The sequence below is a fragment of the Megascapheus bottae genome, chromosome 17, assembly GCF_031878675.1.
Source record: "Megascapheus bottae isolate mThoBot1 chromosome 17, mThoBot2.hap1, whole genome shotgun sequence".
NCBI lineage: Eukaryota > Metazoa > Chordata > Mammalia > Rodentia > Geomyidae > Megascapheus > Megascapheus bottae.
This window is the reverse complement of record NC_143525.1, coordinates 16821698-16838754: the sequence shown is the minus strand read 5'-3', so window position 1 is coordinate 16838754 and position 17057 is coordinate 16821698. Positions and strand designations below refer to the sequence as shown.

Here is a 17057-nt window from a genome sequence, read left to right as displayed (position 1 = left end):
CAAAAGTCAGCCTCTCCTCTCAATCCCCCCTCTCTCCAGGCAACCAAGGTTCTTACCTGTTCCCACGAGAGCTGGCACCTTTGCGGGCAGCTGTGATTTCTGTCTGCTTCTCTCCCCAGATACTCTTGGGCTGTACATTTCTGGGCTGACTGTCAGTCTCCCCAGATTTGGTCTCCTCTTTCTCGATAAAATCTTGGGTGTCTGTGTCACTGAAAGGTGCAAAAGCTTTTCAATAACTATTTTAAAAAATAGGCAAACACTTTCTGTATAAAAGGATGCTCACAAGACTCACCTAGGAGAGAAGGAAGGGGTTACCACAAGAGACCCAAGAGGTCAGAGAAGAGCTAGATTTGAAAACAGGTTCCACTCTCTCATCACCAAGTGAATGTGGCAAATGGCTTACCTCCCCAAGCCTCAGTTTCCCCATTTGTTACACAGACTGCTACTGTCTCATCAGATTATCTTCAACATGAATAGCGTGATGCGGAGGATAGAAGGGTCTTTTACTAAAAGCTTTCATGCTTCTAAGGTCAAGAAGGTTCATGGAGCTAGGTACTAGTGGCTCACAGCTGTAATTCTAGCTACTCAGGAGGCAGAGACTTGACAATTATGGTTTGAAGCCGCAAGAAGATAAATCAGAGAGCTGCATCTTCAGCCAAAAGCTAGAACTGGAGGTATGGTTCAAGTGATTTAGTGCCAGCCAAGAATGAAAAAGCTAAGATGGAGCATGAGACCTAGAGGTCAAGCCTTCGTACTGGCAAGCAAGCAAGAGGAAAAGAAAAGAAAAGAAGGCTCTTGGGACACACAATGCTACAGTTGCTCAGGAAGTCACCCAGGTTTGAAACAACACACTTTGTCTCAACATATTTATGTCCTCAGGTTGTTAATTAGCAACAGGTATGCTCTTACTGGAAGGTGCCGAGCCTCTGAGATGGTGGGCCTTTTCTTTTTGCTTGCAAAATTGTCACCTACCACTGTGGAAGATGGCAGCTAGAGTACCATGGACTGAACCCCAATCAATACCTTCTCAAAACTCACATTTGGAAGTAGGTCTGAGTGACATCAAGCTTTGTGTGGTTAGTTCCAGGGCCTATGAAGGTGGGGGTAAAGTGCCAACATTTTCCATGTGTTTTGACACGTTGTTGGGTTCACAAGGCATCTAAATCATCAACATCTGCACAAAATCTCCCAAGAGAATTTTCCTGGCTCATCTCCTTTTAGAAAGCTTAGAAGTTTCACAAATAGACATAGCCAGCAGGCACCATAGAGATAGAGCCCACTGGCTGGTGTGTGTGTGTGTGTGTGTGTGTGTGTGTGTGTGTGAGCAGAGCCTTTCTTGGCATGTTGGGGACAACAGGATTTATATTCCTGAGTATAGGTTGTGGTTGGGTGAATAGTTTCCATCTTGTCTTGGGAAAAGGATGAAAGTTTTCTTTGGCAGCCTGTGAAACTTGGTTTAATCCAATGGCTAGGCCTCCTGACTAACTTCTGACAGACTCTGGCCGGGATGGAGGTGGAGGAGTGGAGGGCTTTGTGCCTCGATAGGGGGGAGTATGCTGTACAGGGAACTTACTAGAAGAGAACTACTAATTACTAGTGGTGATGGGTAGCTTTGGACAAGTAGGTAGAGGCCCAGAGAGGCCATGGGTATGGCCAGACAGGGGAGGAGGGAAAGGAAGTTCTGTAGGAAATGAGAATCTATTCTTTGGGGTGCACAAGGTGGTGGTGAGATATAGTTCACTTTTTAAGAGTGAAAGACAGGAGAAGAATGAGAGAGGAGAGAGGAATGGACAGAGGGGAGGGAAGGAGCGAGGGAGGGAGAGAGAGACAGAGAGAGAAACAGAGAGAGACAGAGAGAGACACACAGAGAGACAGAGAGGCAAAGACATAGAGAGAATAAGATACAGAGAAATAAGATCCAGGATCTGGAATCTGCCACAGTAGACAGGAGGGATAACATTTTCTCAGCATAAGAGTTGCATTCCTTGGGTGAGGAGTTTGGCCTAATGGTAGAGTGCTTGCCTAGCATGTACAAAGACCCAGGCTCAATTCCTTGGTACCACATACATAGAAAAAAAAAGCCAGAAGTGGTGCTGTGGCTGAAGTAGTAGAGCTCTAACCTTGAGAAAACCTAAGGACAGTGCGCAGGCTCCGAGCTCAAGCCTAGGATCGGCCAAAAAAAAAAAATTGCATTCCTTAAGTCAGGCACCAGTGGCTCACACCTATAATCCTAGCTACTGGGAGGGTGAGATTTGAGGATAGCAGTTTGATGCCAGCTGGGGCAGAAAAGTACTTGAGACTCTTTTTTTTTTTTTTTGCCAGTCCTGGGCTTGGGCTCAGGGCTTGAGCACTGTCCTTGGACTTTCTCAAGGCTAGAGCTCTACCACTTGAGCCTCAGCACCACTTCCAGCTTTTTTTCTATGTATGTGGTACCAAGGAATCGAACCCTGGTCTTCATGCATGCGAGGCAAGCACTTTAACCACTACACCAAACTCCCTGTCCCATCCTTGAGACTTTTATCTCCAATAAACTACTACAAAAAAGTTGGAAGTGACACTGTGGCTCAAGTGGTAGAGTATTAGCCTTGAGCACCCAGGCCCTGAGTTCAAACCCCAAGACTGGAAGGAAAAAATTGCATTTCTCAAAGCTAGAAGCTTCCCTGTATCACCAAGGCCTCATCTGTCAGCAGTTAGAAGCAACTGCTTCCTTACTGCCCCGCTGACAAGAGGAAGGAGCAGGGAATGGTTAAGTTTCCTAAACCTCAGGCCCAATCCAGTAAATTCGAACCTGGCCCAAAGGTTCTAACTTAGTTGACTTTCTCAGTGAAAATCTCAGCAGAACACTCAAATTCCTTCCACATCCCCATCTGCAGAAATTCACACTGTCACAGTCCCTCCCCCCGCCCCCCAAGTTACTCCAGCTCCACCAACACACCCACAGGGTGGGTGACCTGCCTTCCTAAGGGCCTGTCTTCCCGGGCCATAAGCCAGCCAGTCCTTCAAAGTCTGATTTTATGTCCACTAAGTCTCTGCTTTAACTGTCTTTTCCATAGCCCTTACTTTCAGCATTTTGTTTGCATATATATATATATATATATGTATATATATATATATATATATATTCACCTGTAGTATACGTAGACTGAAAGCTCCTTAAGGCCAAATATCACTGCTTAGCTAGTCTATATGTGCTCACATTATCCTGCAGGACTCATTATATTTGCTTAATAGGGTTGAAGAAGATGAAATAATCACAAGCCATGAGAGAACTTCAAAAGTAGAACAAAACCTTTGGTAAACAAAACACCCAAGGTGACTTTAAAGGTTATTTTTGGGGTTGTGTTCAAAAACTGTTTTCCTTCAGGGAAAGCATCAGATTTCTTAAATTCTTTCCAAAACTAAAGCCACAAAGCTGAACGCCTTGGAGGGCTCTGGCAGGTCTGGGAGTGGAAATGTCATTGTTAGTAGAGTCAGAATTTTCTGACCTTTGATAATGTATGTCTTAGCTCCTATAGCTATAAAATGGGACTACTACTCCTGCTTTGTTAAATTACTGTAAAATAAAGCAACAATAAACTTCAATGGCCTACTTCAAGTGTCTCGGTGCAAATTAGGCACTAAAAAGGGTAGCTGCTTCTTCTATCACAAAGGATACTAGCAAGGCATTAATGGCTTACATCTATAATCCTAGCTACTCTGGAGGCTAAGATCTGAGGATCTTGACTCAAAGCCAGCCTGGGCAGGAAAGTCAGTTAAGACTCATCTCCAAATGACGAACAGAAAATGGAAAATAGAGCTGTGGCTCAAAAGTGCTAGCCTCTGACATCTGAGGACCAAGGTTCAAAGCCAGCCCAAGCACAAAAGGACCTGAGACTCTTATCTCCAATTAATCTCTAGAAAATGGGAATTGGGGCTTGGCTCTAGGGTAGGACGGTTAGCCTTGAGCTGAAGAGTTCAAGCCCCATGACCTCCCCCTACCCCCAAAAAAGTGCTAGCCTTGAGCAAAATATGATTAGGAACAGTTGCCCAGGCCCTGAGTTCAAGAATCTGAACACCACCATCAGTGGGAATCTGAAGTCACCACCCAGGAGAGGAGCTGAATTTAACCAGAAACTGAGTTTAACTAGCCACCTTCCCAGGTTGACAATAATTTATTCTGCCCTTCATTCCCATATACTTTTTGTTGATTCTCTCCCCCAAGTCTTCTTTTATAAAATCCAAAAGGTAAATGGCAACTCTTTTATAATAATTTGTTCAACAAATACCTGTGTGCCTTTGCTATGCAATAATTTGAGTAAGACATTTTGGTCACGACCTTAAAGATTATGAACTCATTTGATTGCTCTGTGGACTTCTTCCCTTTGATACACTTTAGGTTTGTTATTTCTTCTCCATCTTTCCCTAACAGGTCACAAAGAAAGTGACTTTGATGAGATAGTGTGTGTATAGGAATTCAAGAGCTACAGATAACACATTCCTAAATCATCTCATCTATATGAACAGTGACTCCAATTTCAGAACTTTGGGGCCTTTCTAAGAGGGGACCTTACCCTGGCACAATGCATGTACATCAATGAATATTGCAGGAAATCTAAGTCCTATCTGTACTGGAAGATGAAATGTGACTTCCTCTTCAGGTAAAAGGAACAAGCCCTTTGTCTTGTGGAGGAGAGGGTTTGCATTCAGTTTCATTGCTAGGTAACCCACTATCCTATTTGTCAGTAGATGGGGGATGCCTGCGATTGGCTCTAAACAACGCGAATCCCCTTCCTGTATCTGAGCAAGGTGATATATCAGGAACTAAGCATTGAAACAGCTGTTTTTTTTTTTAAGCCATGTGCCCCAGTTCTCTTGATAATGCTGGGAAATAATGATTGTTAAGAGATTAGTTCTTTATTCAGACAGAAAAATGGGGAAAATATGTAGAAGTCTCATTTATACAAGGCCCTGACAACTGACACCCAAGTCTACTCAATTGCTCACATTTGTCATACACAGTATACAGTCCTTGAAGAAAAAATGAGAAAAGCAAGAAAAGGAGGAAGATACAGTCCCTGAGCCTTTGCCCGCTTTCCACTTGGACTGCAATCCCTGGCTGCCGGGAGGGGCTGAGATTCTGTCTGAGGAAGACGCTTGTTTGCAAAGCTCACTGCTCCCTTTGGATGGCAGGAAGAATTACAGCTTAATTGCAAGAGCTACTCACTGCTGCCATGGTATAATAGGCAGCTTTCTATACAGTAACAAATAATAGGTCACGTCTATTTTCGATTTGAGTGTGCTAGAAATGTGTGGTGTCACACATCCCCAGAGGAGATCTTAATTAAAGCTTAATTATGGACCATAAATATGTTTTACTTTGGAACTCAGGAGCTGGGATTTTTGATGTTAGGAAATGCAATGCCTAATAAGTAGGCAGGAAAGGGAACATAAACATCAACTGAGCCCTTTCATTTGTCCCTCCTTGGTATGGCTCTGGATGGGGATGTATTTTCAGAGCCACCTGGTCAGTGCCACCCTCTCAGGGCAGGGGGCTCCCCAAACAAAAGTTGGCTTTCTGGTGGTAATATTCCAAAGAGTGCCAGACACAGGAGGTAAGAAATCAAAGGAGTCTGCGGAGATGATGGGATTTTATTGGTTGTTCTTTCCTTAAGCACTACAAGAAGCTGAACTTAAGGGGAGGTGGCAGCGTAGTCCGGTCTTCCTGTTTCCCGCACACCACACCTCCTGGTATTGATTTCTGGCCCCCTCTCCTGTCCAATTGCCTTCTGGAAGCCTCTGTGCTGTGCCTTGCTGCAGATGACTTACCACATGAGATAAATCTTACTGGGCCTTCTGGGGCCAGGCAGGCACAGCACAGGGGTCTCAGATGGAGTAGGGCAAGAGACAGGGAAGTAGCAGAGGGCTGCTGGTGACCCCTTTAGGCGACCTGGAGTGGTGGAGGCACTGGAGGTGGTAAAGCTGGGAAAGATGATAGGAGGGAGGGAAGTAGAAGGTCCCTGAGCCGCTGGAGGGGAAGGTGGCAATAGAGGCAGGAGCAGGCAGCAGTAATTCGTATTGGGCTGCAGGACAGGGGAGAAAGCGAACACAGAACAGTAAGGGGTATATTCAACACAGAACAGAGGGTGCTCGCTGCTGTCACCTGCACAAAAGAAAAAGAGCAATCAGGTTGCAGCACTCACAGGGGAAAGGTCATTAAAAAAAGAAAAGGCTACGAATGAATTAAAACTGAAAAAAATAATTGTGCTTTTGGGGTGGGAACAGTGGTCACGCCAGGTGTCTTAGGACACCATGTTTAGTTCTGAATCCCTGAGAGGGTCATCATGAGAAATGGCATGGCTTTGCACTCATTTCTCAGAGAAACAGTTGAGCAGATGTCGGGAAGTTCATCCCCTAGCAAGTTCCCAAGAACGTCCTGAAGTGGCGGTGGGGAAGGTTCCATCTTTCTCCATCTCCCACAGCCAGTCTAACGAGCTGCTCTGGAAGCAGCATATGGCAGCCTGCAGGGTCTCCCTACCAGCAGGCTCTCCCACCCCATCTTCTGGCTGCCCCCAGTAGGAGGCCGTGGTCATACCCCTAATCTAGGCACCCCTCCCTTTTATTTTTGCTGTGGAAGGGAAGATTGAGAGAGAGAGAGAGAGAGAGCAAGCTCAAGAAAAGAAAAAAGAAAGCAGAGAGATCCTGGTGGGATTGTGGGAAGAAGAGGACCCAAGGTGGGAAAGACAGGTGACAAGAAAGGTCTCCAAGTGGAATAGATCATTTGTTCACTAAGCCAACCGCGCTGGAGGCAGAGAATACACATTGATGGAATCAGGATTCAGAGCCACTCAACTTGTACCTGCCACTAACCAAATGGGTCACCTTGAGTCAACGGCCTACATTCTTAGAACATGATTCTTCATCTGCAAAATGAGACAGGAGTTTTCTCTGGCATGCATGGACATCCCCTGTCTGCTTCCTACCAATACTCAACCTCAGCTCACCTAAATCAGAGCATGTGTGTGTGTGTGTGTGTGTGTGTGCACGTGTGAATGAACATTAAAGCTGGGGAAGCAAAAGCAAGTCTTTTGAGACAGTTTCCTGAACCTCAGTCGTGAGAATGATGTATAGTATTAGTATGAAAATTTTTTTTTGCAGGCTTCTATATTGTAGGTTTGGCTATATTATGGCTTGGAAAATGATACTCATTTTCTTATCCCCCCAATTCCATGTGTTAAAAGGTTTGGTCCCCAGAAACTTTGGGGGTGATCATTAGGTCACTGAAGGTGTGTGAAGAGAATTGTGGGATCCAGGTCTTTGCCTTTCTCTTTTTCTTCCTAGTGATGAGATGAACTGTTTTGCCTCAGTGTGCACCAGTGCCATGAGATATTGCTTTGCCACGGGTCCAAAAGCAATGGGTATACATGACAACCAGTCCAAGCCAGTCCTAGGGCTTGAACTCAAGACCTGAGCCCTACCCCGGAGTTTTTTGCTTAAGGCTAGCACTCTATCCCTTGAACCACAGTTCCACCTTTGGCTTTTTGCTGGTTAACGGGGGTAAGAATCTCATGGACTTCCCTGCTCAAAGCTGGTTTCAAACCTTGATCCTCAGATCTTAGCTTTCTGAGTAGCTAGGATTACTTGTGTGAGCCATTGGCACCTGGCAAATCTCTTCTTTTTATAAGTTAACTATCTCAGGTATTCCATGATGGTGCTATGATATTGACTAACACAGAAACTTGGGGTTGGAAAGAAGCAGGAATTTATATTTCAGTGAAGTACCTCTCTGGCGATTAAATCATACTGCAATAGAAATCAATTCTGATTCTAACAAATAGTTCAAATCAGTAGCCCTCCATTTGAGAACCACTAGCTACAGTGGAAGGCCTCAGCCTACTAAAATGGCCCAACATGGTTCTGCTATACAAGGTTTTGACTAAATATCTACTCTTCCCTGAATGTCTTTGAGAGTAGTCCTGATACATTTGCTCTCTACATTGTCTTCATGAATTGTCTCCATTCTTCATTTAACTGATCTTACCTCTAACGGTTGTCAAATCTCTTCCTATTCCATCCACTCTCATAGGAGGGGTTCTTTTACAGTTTTAGCCCTGTTTTGCTCCCTAGGATATGTGGGCTCCAGCTAGCAGTGGGGAGTGCTCTGATGAACATGATGGCTTCCTGGTATTTCTACCCCACTGTCCAACTTGTGCTGTAAAGACCACATCACAGGACAAGGATGCTTTCTTCTCACTTTCTCAGCCTTGGCTCTTGGCAAAGGCAACCTTCACTGGCCTCATTTCCTAGGCCAAATCCCTGAATTCGCTCAGATTCCTTCTTTATCCCATCCCTACCATCGCAGTCATCAAGTTCTTCTAGGCCTAGTCCTTGGGTCTCCTTCAAGGTCATTCTTCTTCCCTGTACGCTCTGCCTTTGATCCAGGTCAAGCCCCTGTCACTCACACCCAGTCCACTTCAAGTGGCCCTCATCTGGCCTCCTTTGTGTCTGGCTGTCTGCCCAGACAGCCCCTTCTCCAGACTACAGCCAGAATCAGAATTAAAAATGCCAATCTGGTGGAGTGCTTGTGGCTCAGGCACAAGCTAGTAATCCTAGCTACTCAGGAGGCTAAGATCTGAGGATCACGGTTTGAAGCCAGCCTGGGCAGGAAAGTCCATGGGACTTTTTAATCTCTAATTAACCAGAAAAATGCTGAAAGTGGAGCACTGGTTCAAGTTGTAGAGTACTAGCCTTGAGCAAAATTGCTCAGGGATAGCATTAAGGTCCAGAGTTCAAGCCCTAGTTCCAGTGCGCGCGCGCACGTCTCGCACACACATACACATACACACACGTGCACACACCCACACACAGACTCACACACACATATGAATTCTCCTGCATAGACCCTAGAGATAGCTGATACCTTGTTCTTCTACAGACTTTCAAAGCCCTTGGGAACTTTGTCCTTGTCTACTGGTAAGGCCTTCACTTTACACTCCATATTTCCTACTTTGTAGCTGACCATAAACCAGGATTCCTCAGACCCACACATGCATATGAATGTCCTTGAAGTCTTAAGTGCAGTCTGGTTAGGTCTCAGTGGAGGTTTCAGATTCTGCATCTTTTTAACAAGCTCTTAGATGATGCCTCTGCCACTTCTCTGGAGATGCTTGAAGCACAAGGCCAGAGTTTTTTGTAGGTACTTAATGTCTGTCCATCTGTCTGTCTTTTTTCTCCAGGCCTTTGCACACCAAGCATCTCCAACTGAGGCTCTTCTTTTCTCTCTCCCCTCTTCCCTCATCTTTTGTCCTCTTTCTTTCTCCTCCCTCTCTTCCTCCCTTCTCCTCCCTCCCTCCCTCTCTCCCTCCTTCCCTTCCTCTTTCTCCTTTCCTCCCTCTCACCCTCCCTTTCCCTCCCCCTGCCCCATCTCCCCAAGTCCTGGCTGCCACTTGCTCACTGCTCTCAAAGCTCTTAGAATTTACTTTGGTCATGGTGTGCATTGCACCATTTTTCCCATTGGTGTCCCAGAGTTTCATTTCTGTATCCCCAGGGCCCCAACTGGGAAGCAGGAAGTAAAAGAAGAGGGAAAACCAAATAACCTAAAATAGGGTGCACAGCAAAGTGAGGGAGGGAGGGGGGAAGTTGAATGTATTGATCTCTATAGATAATATAAATTATTTCATCAATAAAAAATATTTAAAGTTTTTTTAAAAAAATAACTAAGCTGCACACATCTCAAACTAAAGTTTCTTTGGCCAGTTTTCTTATGGAGTTGCCAGCCCTGGAACAGTAGGTGTTATTGAGAGCAGGAGGGAAGGAATGGGGATTTACCTGTGCCTAAGCTCCAGCTGATACCCAGAGTCTTTCCTGATGAGGACTAGTGAATTCAAAAGAAGTTGCCACCTTTCATTTTGAGACTGTAAAACAGTAGAGCCAGGATTCACAATCTAGGCTCTGTGATCTCCACCTCCACCCTGTGCCCTCTATCACAGAAGCGTTAACAAAATAAATAAATAAATAAATAAATAGACCTGTGTGTGTGTGTGTGTGTGTGTGTGTGTGTGTGTGTGTGTGTGTGTGTGTGTGTGTGTGTGTGATGGGGCTTGAACTCAGCCTGGGCGCTGTCCCTGAGCTCTTCAGCTCAAGGCTACTGCCCTACCCTTGAGCCAAGCCCCACTTCCTGTGCTGGGCTGGCTTTGAACCTTTATCCCCTCAGGTCTCAGCCTACTGCAAAGCTAGGATTACAGGCATGAGCCACTGCGCCTGGTTTAGACCATTTTTAAATTAAAGAATGACAATTTAAAAAAAATAACAATGGGAGTAGTCATGTATATCGTTTTCATTTTTTTTTTCTCTCTTGGACAGATAGTTTGGAAAGTTGTTGGACACCAATTGAACTTGCTGGAAAACTCATTCATCTTGGCTTTTGGTGGGGAGGGGACCCTGGACGGAATTCATTTGCAAAGCAAATTATAAAGATTTAAGATCTGCCCTCAAATTCCTCATTCATGATACTCTTTAAATAAATGTTTCCCCAACAAGAGAGACCACAGTTATTTTAGATTTCTATCTCCTCAAGACTGAATTCCAGGCTTTTGCTTGTTTCACAAGAACACATCTTCACAAAACACGGTGAAGAGGCAGAACAGGCCTGGCTCCTCCCACCTGTCTGAGTCTGGTAATGACTAACGTTGAACTCAATAATAAGTGAGGATAATTTCAGAACACTTGGCTTTGTTTTAAAGGGCAAGATTTTGGAAGCAGCCTCCCAGGAATCCATCCAGATTTCGTTTTCCCGGAACATAACTAGTGAGGGCTCTCTCTGCTCAAGCTCCAGGTGAGAAGAGAACAGGAGAAAGCCACATTTGGGTTTCCCATGTGACTGATCCTGCGGTAGAGAACGCTTCAGCGTTCTAGGTGCCAGAACCCCACAAGCACAGGACATGGTTCTCCATGTCCTGAGAAGGAGAGGTGGCTCTTTCTAAGACCCAGCTGGGGATTGGAAAGATGGAGAGCTGGGAGGACTGGGGTGGGGGGGGGAGTCTGGTACCCCTAGTACCCTTGCACTTGCTAGGCTTCACCCATCCATACAGAATTCTGAAATACATGCTGTTCTTCTAGATTCACTCATCACCTCACACGTTGCCAATGAATGAAGATTTAGGAGTCAATACGTTATCATTCCCAGATGTGCCTCGACACATGGCCTGCATTTTGCCATCTTTTTAGAGATAAATGTATCTCTGGCTTGGTTTTGGAAACTCATGAGTGTGGTAAAAATGTCTATACCTACATCTATGACAGAAATCTTAAAACTACATCTCTGATTTCTGTAAAGGGGCAAAGAAAAAGAGGATAACATTGTGTTTGGGGGGGGGAAGCTACCGGGACTTTAAACATGGGGCCCTTTTATCTCATCCTGCTTCCTCTCTCAAGGCTGGAACTCTACCACTTGAGCCACACCTCTACTTCTGGCTTTTTGACTATCAGCTGGAAATAAGAGATGAATGTTCCTGCTTTGGCTAGCTTCAAACCACCATCCTCAGGTCTCAGCCTCTTGAGTAGCTAGGTTTACAAGTGTGAACACCCCATTCTGGAGAGAATAGCATGAAATCAAGAAAAGTACACTGTGCTGCTGTCAAGTACTAGAATGAGAATGCTATAATTTAATTCATGGTTACAGAGTTAGTGTTTCACAGACATGAATTTTAATCATCCAGTCTTCACAGCAATCTCAGAGCAGGGAGGCTGTTTTTATTCCCTCCATTTTACAGGTGTCAAAACTGAGGCCAAGGGGCCGGGAGTTTGGCCGAGTGGTTAAAGTGCTTGCCTAGCATGCATGAAGACCCGGGTTCGATTCCTCGGTACCACATACATAGAAAAAAGCCGGAAGTGGTGATGAGGCTCAAGTGGTAGAGCTCTAGCCTTGAGAAAGTCCAAGGACAGTGCTCAGGCCCTGAGCTCAAGCACAGGACTGGCAAAAAAAAAAAAAAAAAAAAAAAAAAAAACTGAGGCCAAGAGAAATTCCTTGCCATAGGGCATAGAGTAAATAAGAAAAAGGGTTCTGATGGTAATTGAAGAAATCATTTTGATTCCAAAGTACTTGCCCATGAACTTAGCGCTTCTACTGGGACCCCTACCACCAGAGAGAGGGAGGAGGAGGGACATTGTGACTTGATTCATCCAGGATGGCTCATATCAACTTGATATGGAAAACTTAAATGTGACCTCCCTTCAGTGAGGAATGGGGAGAATCTTAGGCCTTTTTAGTTGTAAATCTATTTATGAGGGCATGGAGAGATCTATTTATTTTTATATTTTATTCCCTTTGTACCAGTACTGGGGCTTGAACTCAGGGCCCTGATTTCTGGCACATTATTATTATTATTAATATTAATATTTTTGCTCATGGCTGGTGCACTACCACTTGAGTGATTTTTCTGCCTGGCTGGCTTTGAACCACGATTCTAGTCTCTTGACTAGCTAGAATTATATGCGTGAGCTGCTGACAACTGGCTTATTCTGGGTTCTAGATGGCAGTCTATTAGTAGCAAGAACGGATTTTATGACATGGATTATTGTCACGTGGGTTTCCAGCAAATGCAGCCCCTTTAGCCGCCGTGCCCCCCACCCTCAGCCTTGGTGTTTTGTAACACAGTGGAGAAGGAAGGCTAGCCTAACAGACAGATGCTCTGTGCTTCGGATTCACTCAGGTCAAGCATGAAAAGAAGTTTAGGGGATGTACTGTTAACTTTGGATCACCTCAAAAAATGCTGTAGGAAAATATTTCTCTATGAAGATGAAGAAAAGCAAGAAATTGAGCTAGTGAATTAGTAGATCAGTGTCCAGATAATTCAGGAACCAAATCCTCTTTTTTTTCTTCTTCTTCTGTAACAGCAGGTTATTTATCTGAATTGTGCATTGTCACCAGCCCTCATCTCGGCTTTTCCGGAACAGACACAGCTTGAACATTTGCCATGTGTCTAGTTTCTAGGCTCATTTTGCTATGTTAATCAGGGACGAGGGCGAGTCTACACAGGCTAAAAGGTGGATCACAGCAAGCCAGTGCTTTGCTTTTAGTCATCTTCTTTAAAAAAAAAAAAGTGTGTGTGTGGGGAGTGTGGCCTAGTGGTACAGTGCTTGCCTAACATGCACGAAGCCCTGAGTTCAATACTTCCATACCACATACACAGAAAAGGCCAGAAGTGGCGCTGTGGGTCAGTTAGCAAAGTGCTAGCCTTGAGCAAAAATTGCTCAAGGACAGTGCCCCAAGCCCTGAGTTCAAGCCCCAGGCCCGACAACAAAAAGTTGTGTGTGTGTGTGTGTGTGTGTGTGTGTGTGTGTGTGTGTACATGTGCATGCACATGCATGTATTCAATTGGAATTGAAACCAGAGTCTGAGGCATGCTAAGCAAGCTTTTAATTTTGTTTGTGAATAGGGTCTCACTGGCTCCTGACTCTTCTACCTTCACCTCCTGAATAGCTGGGATTACAGGCATGAGCCACCAGACCTCACTGGTTTCAATCAACTTTTCTGAGCAACTCCGATTGCTGTACCCCAGCCTCTAGCATCGTCTGCAATTCAGTGTTGCAGCTCAGATATCCTCATCCAGGACTATGCTAGCAAATAGTTGCGCAGGTCAGCAACAGTCAGTTGCTGATATAGATTAGGGGCATAATCTGATGATGGAGCTGGCTGCTTGTAAATGAGTTGACTATATGTACCATCTCTTATTTGATTTCTGCCAACCTGGCTCTTTTGCCTAAACTGTGATTTTTTTTTTCCAGCCTGGTAATTCTTCAAATTTGATGTCTTCTAGAATGGAAAGTGAATTAATTATGCCTCCCCCTTTGTGTCAGTGTGGTAAGTTCCATGTAGAGTTTTCTGTCTGTATTAATCAGACAAACTAAACCATCGAGTGAAACTCAAGCCGATGGATCATTTTAATGATTATTTCCCACAGATGATAGAGAAGGCAGCAAGAAGACTAAAAATTATATTAAATGAATACAGTTAGCATTATTTAAACTTGCAGTCCATTTTTTTGGCAATTAAAAAACATCTTCAATTTGATAAATCGCAACTTCGGTTTTGAAATTGTAGAATGACCACATTTGTTTGAGTCCAGCCTTAAAAAAACACTTAAATTAAAACCCTAATTCTTACTATGGATCCTTAAAATGAGAAATGAACTTGGAAACTCCTTTCCCCCGATTAAATAAGTAGCAAGAGCTGGGGCTTTGCCTGAGTGGACGTCATTTTAGAACTCTATTCGGTTTTGACTTCATTAAAGCAATCAGTGTGGGTGGCTAATCTGAGTGAAAGCTGCCATTTTGTACAAATGCATTCAGACTTAAACTGGGTGGGTAGTTGCATGACAGGAGCTATTTAGGATTAGGAAATAGCTGTGATTGGGATTTTAATGAATTGAAAACTATTTACCAATTCTTCGGCAGTTAGTTTGGATCTCTTCCCAGAAGGCAGACCTTTCTGCTTAGTTACCCCAACTAAAGGATTCAAGATACACACATTCAAGAGCCCATGGACTCAAACTTTCCCTTCAATTTTAGGCCTTTTCTGGATTCCAGAGAATCAGTCTTGCCCCAAGTGGAAGATGGTTTTTGCTTCAAGGGCCAATTAAAGAGTGAATTATTTACCAAATTGCACAAAAGGGTGGATTTATCAAATCCCTTTATTCCCAGAGAGGACAAGCCCAGGACTAGAGGACTTTATTACTCTTTTCCTTGGCTAGTAAACATGCTATTCAAATGCCTTTGAAAGCTTCTCTTGTCCGAGCCATAAAACTTGATACCTCGGTCCAAATGCCTTCACTCACCTACACGAGCACACACACACTCCCCAAGGGGCAGGAAGATAAAGAGGCAGAAGTTCTGGGGAGGAGCCACACAAAGCTGGTGATTAGGAGAAGGTGGTCACTGGGAGAGAGTTGCTTCACATTAAGTGATGCCTTTTTTTTTTTTTGTGGGTCATGGGGCTTGAACTCAGCCTGGGCACTGTCCCTGAGCTGTTCAGCTTAAGGCTACCTCCCTACCTTGAGCCAAGCCCCACTTTCAGTTTTCTAGAGATAAGAGTCTCAGGTCTTTTTGTGCCCCAGCTGGCTTTGAACCTTGATCCTCAGATCTCAGCCTCCCATGTAGCTAGGATTATAGGTGTGAGCTCAAATGATGCCTCTTTGACTTGTTATACTCTATTCTGAAATTAATTCTACCAATTGCATAGGCCAAATACCCCTAATCTGGTGTGTGTGCGCGTACATGTTCACACCAATACTAGGGCATAAACTCAAGGATTTGTGCTCTCACTTGGCTTTTTCATTCCAGGATAGTGCTCTACTTCTTTAGCTACAAGTTCCATAACCATCTTTTTGCTGTTCAAAGAGAAAAGTCTATCAGATTTGTCAGCCCAGGCTAACATCAAACCCGGATCCTCAGATCTCAGCCTCCCGAGTACAGCTGGGATTATAGGCATGAACTACCAGTATCCCACTAGCAATCTGAGTTTGATGATGGGAATTTTAGATGTGATGAAATGAGATAAACCAGCTACTCACCTGGAGAGGGTTTGCTGGGTCCAGCCTTCTCTGGTTTCTTTGGGGTCATGGTACTTTTATGTTTCTGCTTGATCGGTGTTGGGTCAATTGCTGGAAGTCTATCATCACACTTCGTTGAAGGTAGCTTTGTGTATCTTGGTTCCGTTAGAGATTCCGCCTCACTAACACTCTGTGGGAAAACAGAAAAGGAGAGGGTCCAAGTAGGTTACCTTTGCCAGGCAGGGAAAAGGAAAATGATGCAAATGTGGGGAATCCCTGAGCAGGAACACTGCAGGCTCCACTTGGCCTTTGGCCAGTGAGGTTTGGATGGGCTAGGAGAATCAGCTTAGACCTAAAAGCCAACCTTCTGAATCTATTTTGTGAAACAGTATGTAAAGAAGGCATTTCTATGAGTCTGTTTGGCAAATTATTATTATTATTATTATTATTATTATTATTATTATTACTATTATTTTGCCAGTCCTGGGGCTAGAACTCAAGGCCTGAGCACTTGTCTTGGGCTTTCAAGGCTAGAGCTCTACCACTTGAGCCACAGCACCATTTCCAGCTTTTTTTCTATGTATGTGGTACCGGGGAATCGAACCTAGGTATTCATGCATGCTAGGCAAGCACTTTACCACTAGGCCAACTCCCGGCCCTGGCAACATATTATTTAAAAAAAAATAATATGCATTCCTGACCTGCAAATAACTTTATGATCAATAAATAGCTCATGTTGAAAGCTACATTTGAAGAGAAAAAAATGGTGGGTTTTTTTTTTCCCATTTCTTATTTGAACTGCTTTGGGGATGGGTGAGGGAAACTATTTCTTATGTTTTTCATGGACTTGATAATGAAAAGGAAATTTAGTTTAATGGGGTCTGACTACTCACTAAATCAGAATTAAGGTTGTTTTTTCTTTTCTTCCCTTTATGCCAGTACTAGGGCTTGAACTCAGGGTCTCTGGCTCTCCCTTGGCTTTACCACCTGAGCTACACCCTACTTTTTGGCTTTTTACTGGTTAATGGAAACAAGAGCCTTTCAGACTTGTCTCCCTAGGCTAGCTCCAATCCTCAATCCTTGTTACCTTAGCATCCTATGTTGCTAAGATTACAGATGTGAGCCATTGATGCCTGGCTCCAGATTTCAGGGCGTGTGTGTGTGTGTGTGTGTGTGTGTGTGTGTGTGTGTGCGCGCGCGCGTGCGCTAGTCCTAGAGCTTGAACTCAGGACCTGGGCACTGTCTTTGAGCTCTTGTGCCCAAGGCTAGAACTCTACCACTTGAGCAAAAGCTTTTACTATCGGCTTTGTTGATGCTTAATTGAAGAGGAATTTCACAGACTCTCCTCTCTGGGGCTGGTTTTGAACTGTGGAGCTCAGATCTCAGCCTCCTGAGTAGGTAGGATTACAGGTATGAGCCCATCAATGCCTGGCTTTGATTTCAGTTTTAATATTCTGAGTTGCTGATTGTAACATAAGACAGATCTCATAAGAAATCTCCTCCTCCTTCTCCTTTTCTGTAGCAAAATCAATA

The 17057-nt window shown here is 44.3% G+C and overlaps 1 protein-coding gene across 7 annotated transcripts in view; it reads right to left on the bottom strand.

Annotated features, from left to right (window-relative positions):
• Positions 1–17057, bottom strand: part of Marchf10 (membrane associated ring-CH-type finger 10) — an 86713-nt gene that overhangs the window by 35413 nt on the left and 34243 nt on the right. For 5 of the 7 annotated variants that reach the window (XR_016538286.1, XM_090349975.1, XM_090349977.1 and 2 more), the window contains 2 exons: positions 15546–15714; positions 57–209 (listed from right to left, as the gene is read on the bottom strand). Coding sequence is in view for 6 of the 7 variants with exons in the window: in XM_090349975.1 (XP_090206101.1) it covers positions 57–209; positions 15546–15714 (322 nt within the window). In the remaining variant the exon portion in view is untranslated. Of the gene's footprint in view, positions 1–56; positions 210–5608; positions 6140–15545; positions 15715–17057 lie in introns of those variants that run through there. The other 2 variants (XM_090349980.1, XM_090349978.1) reach the window with 2 other exon arrangements.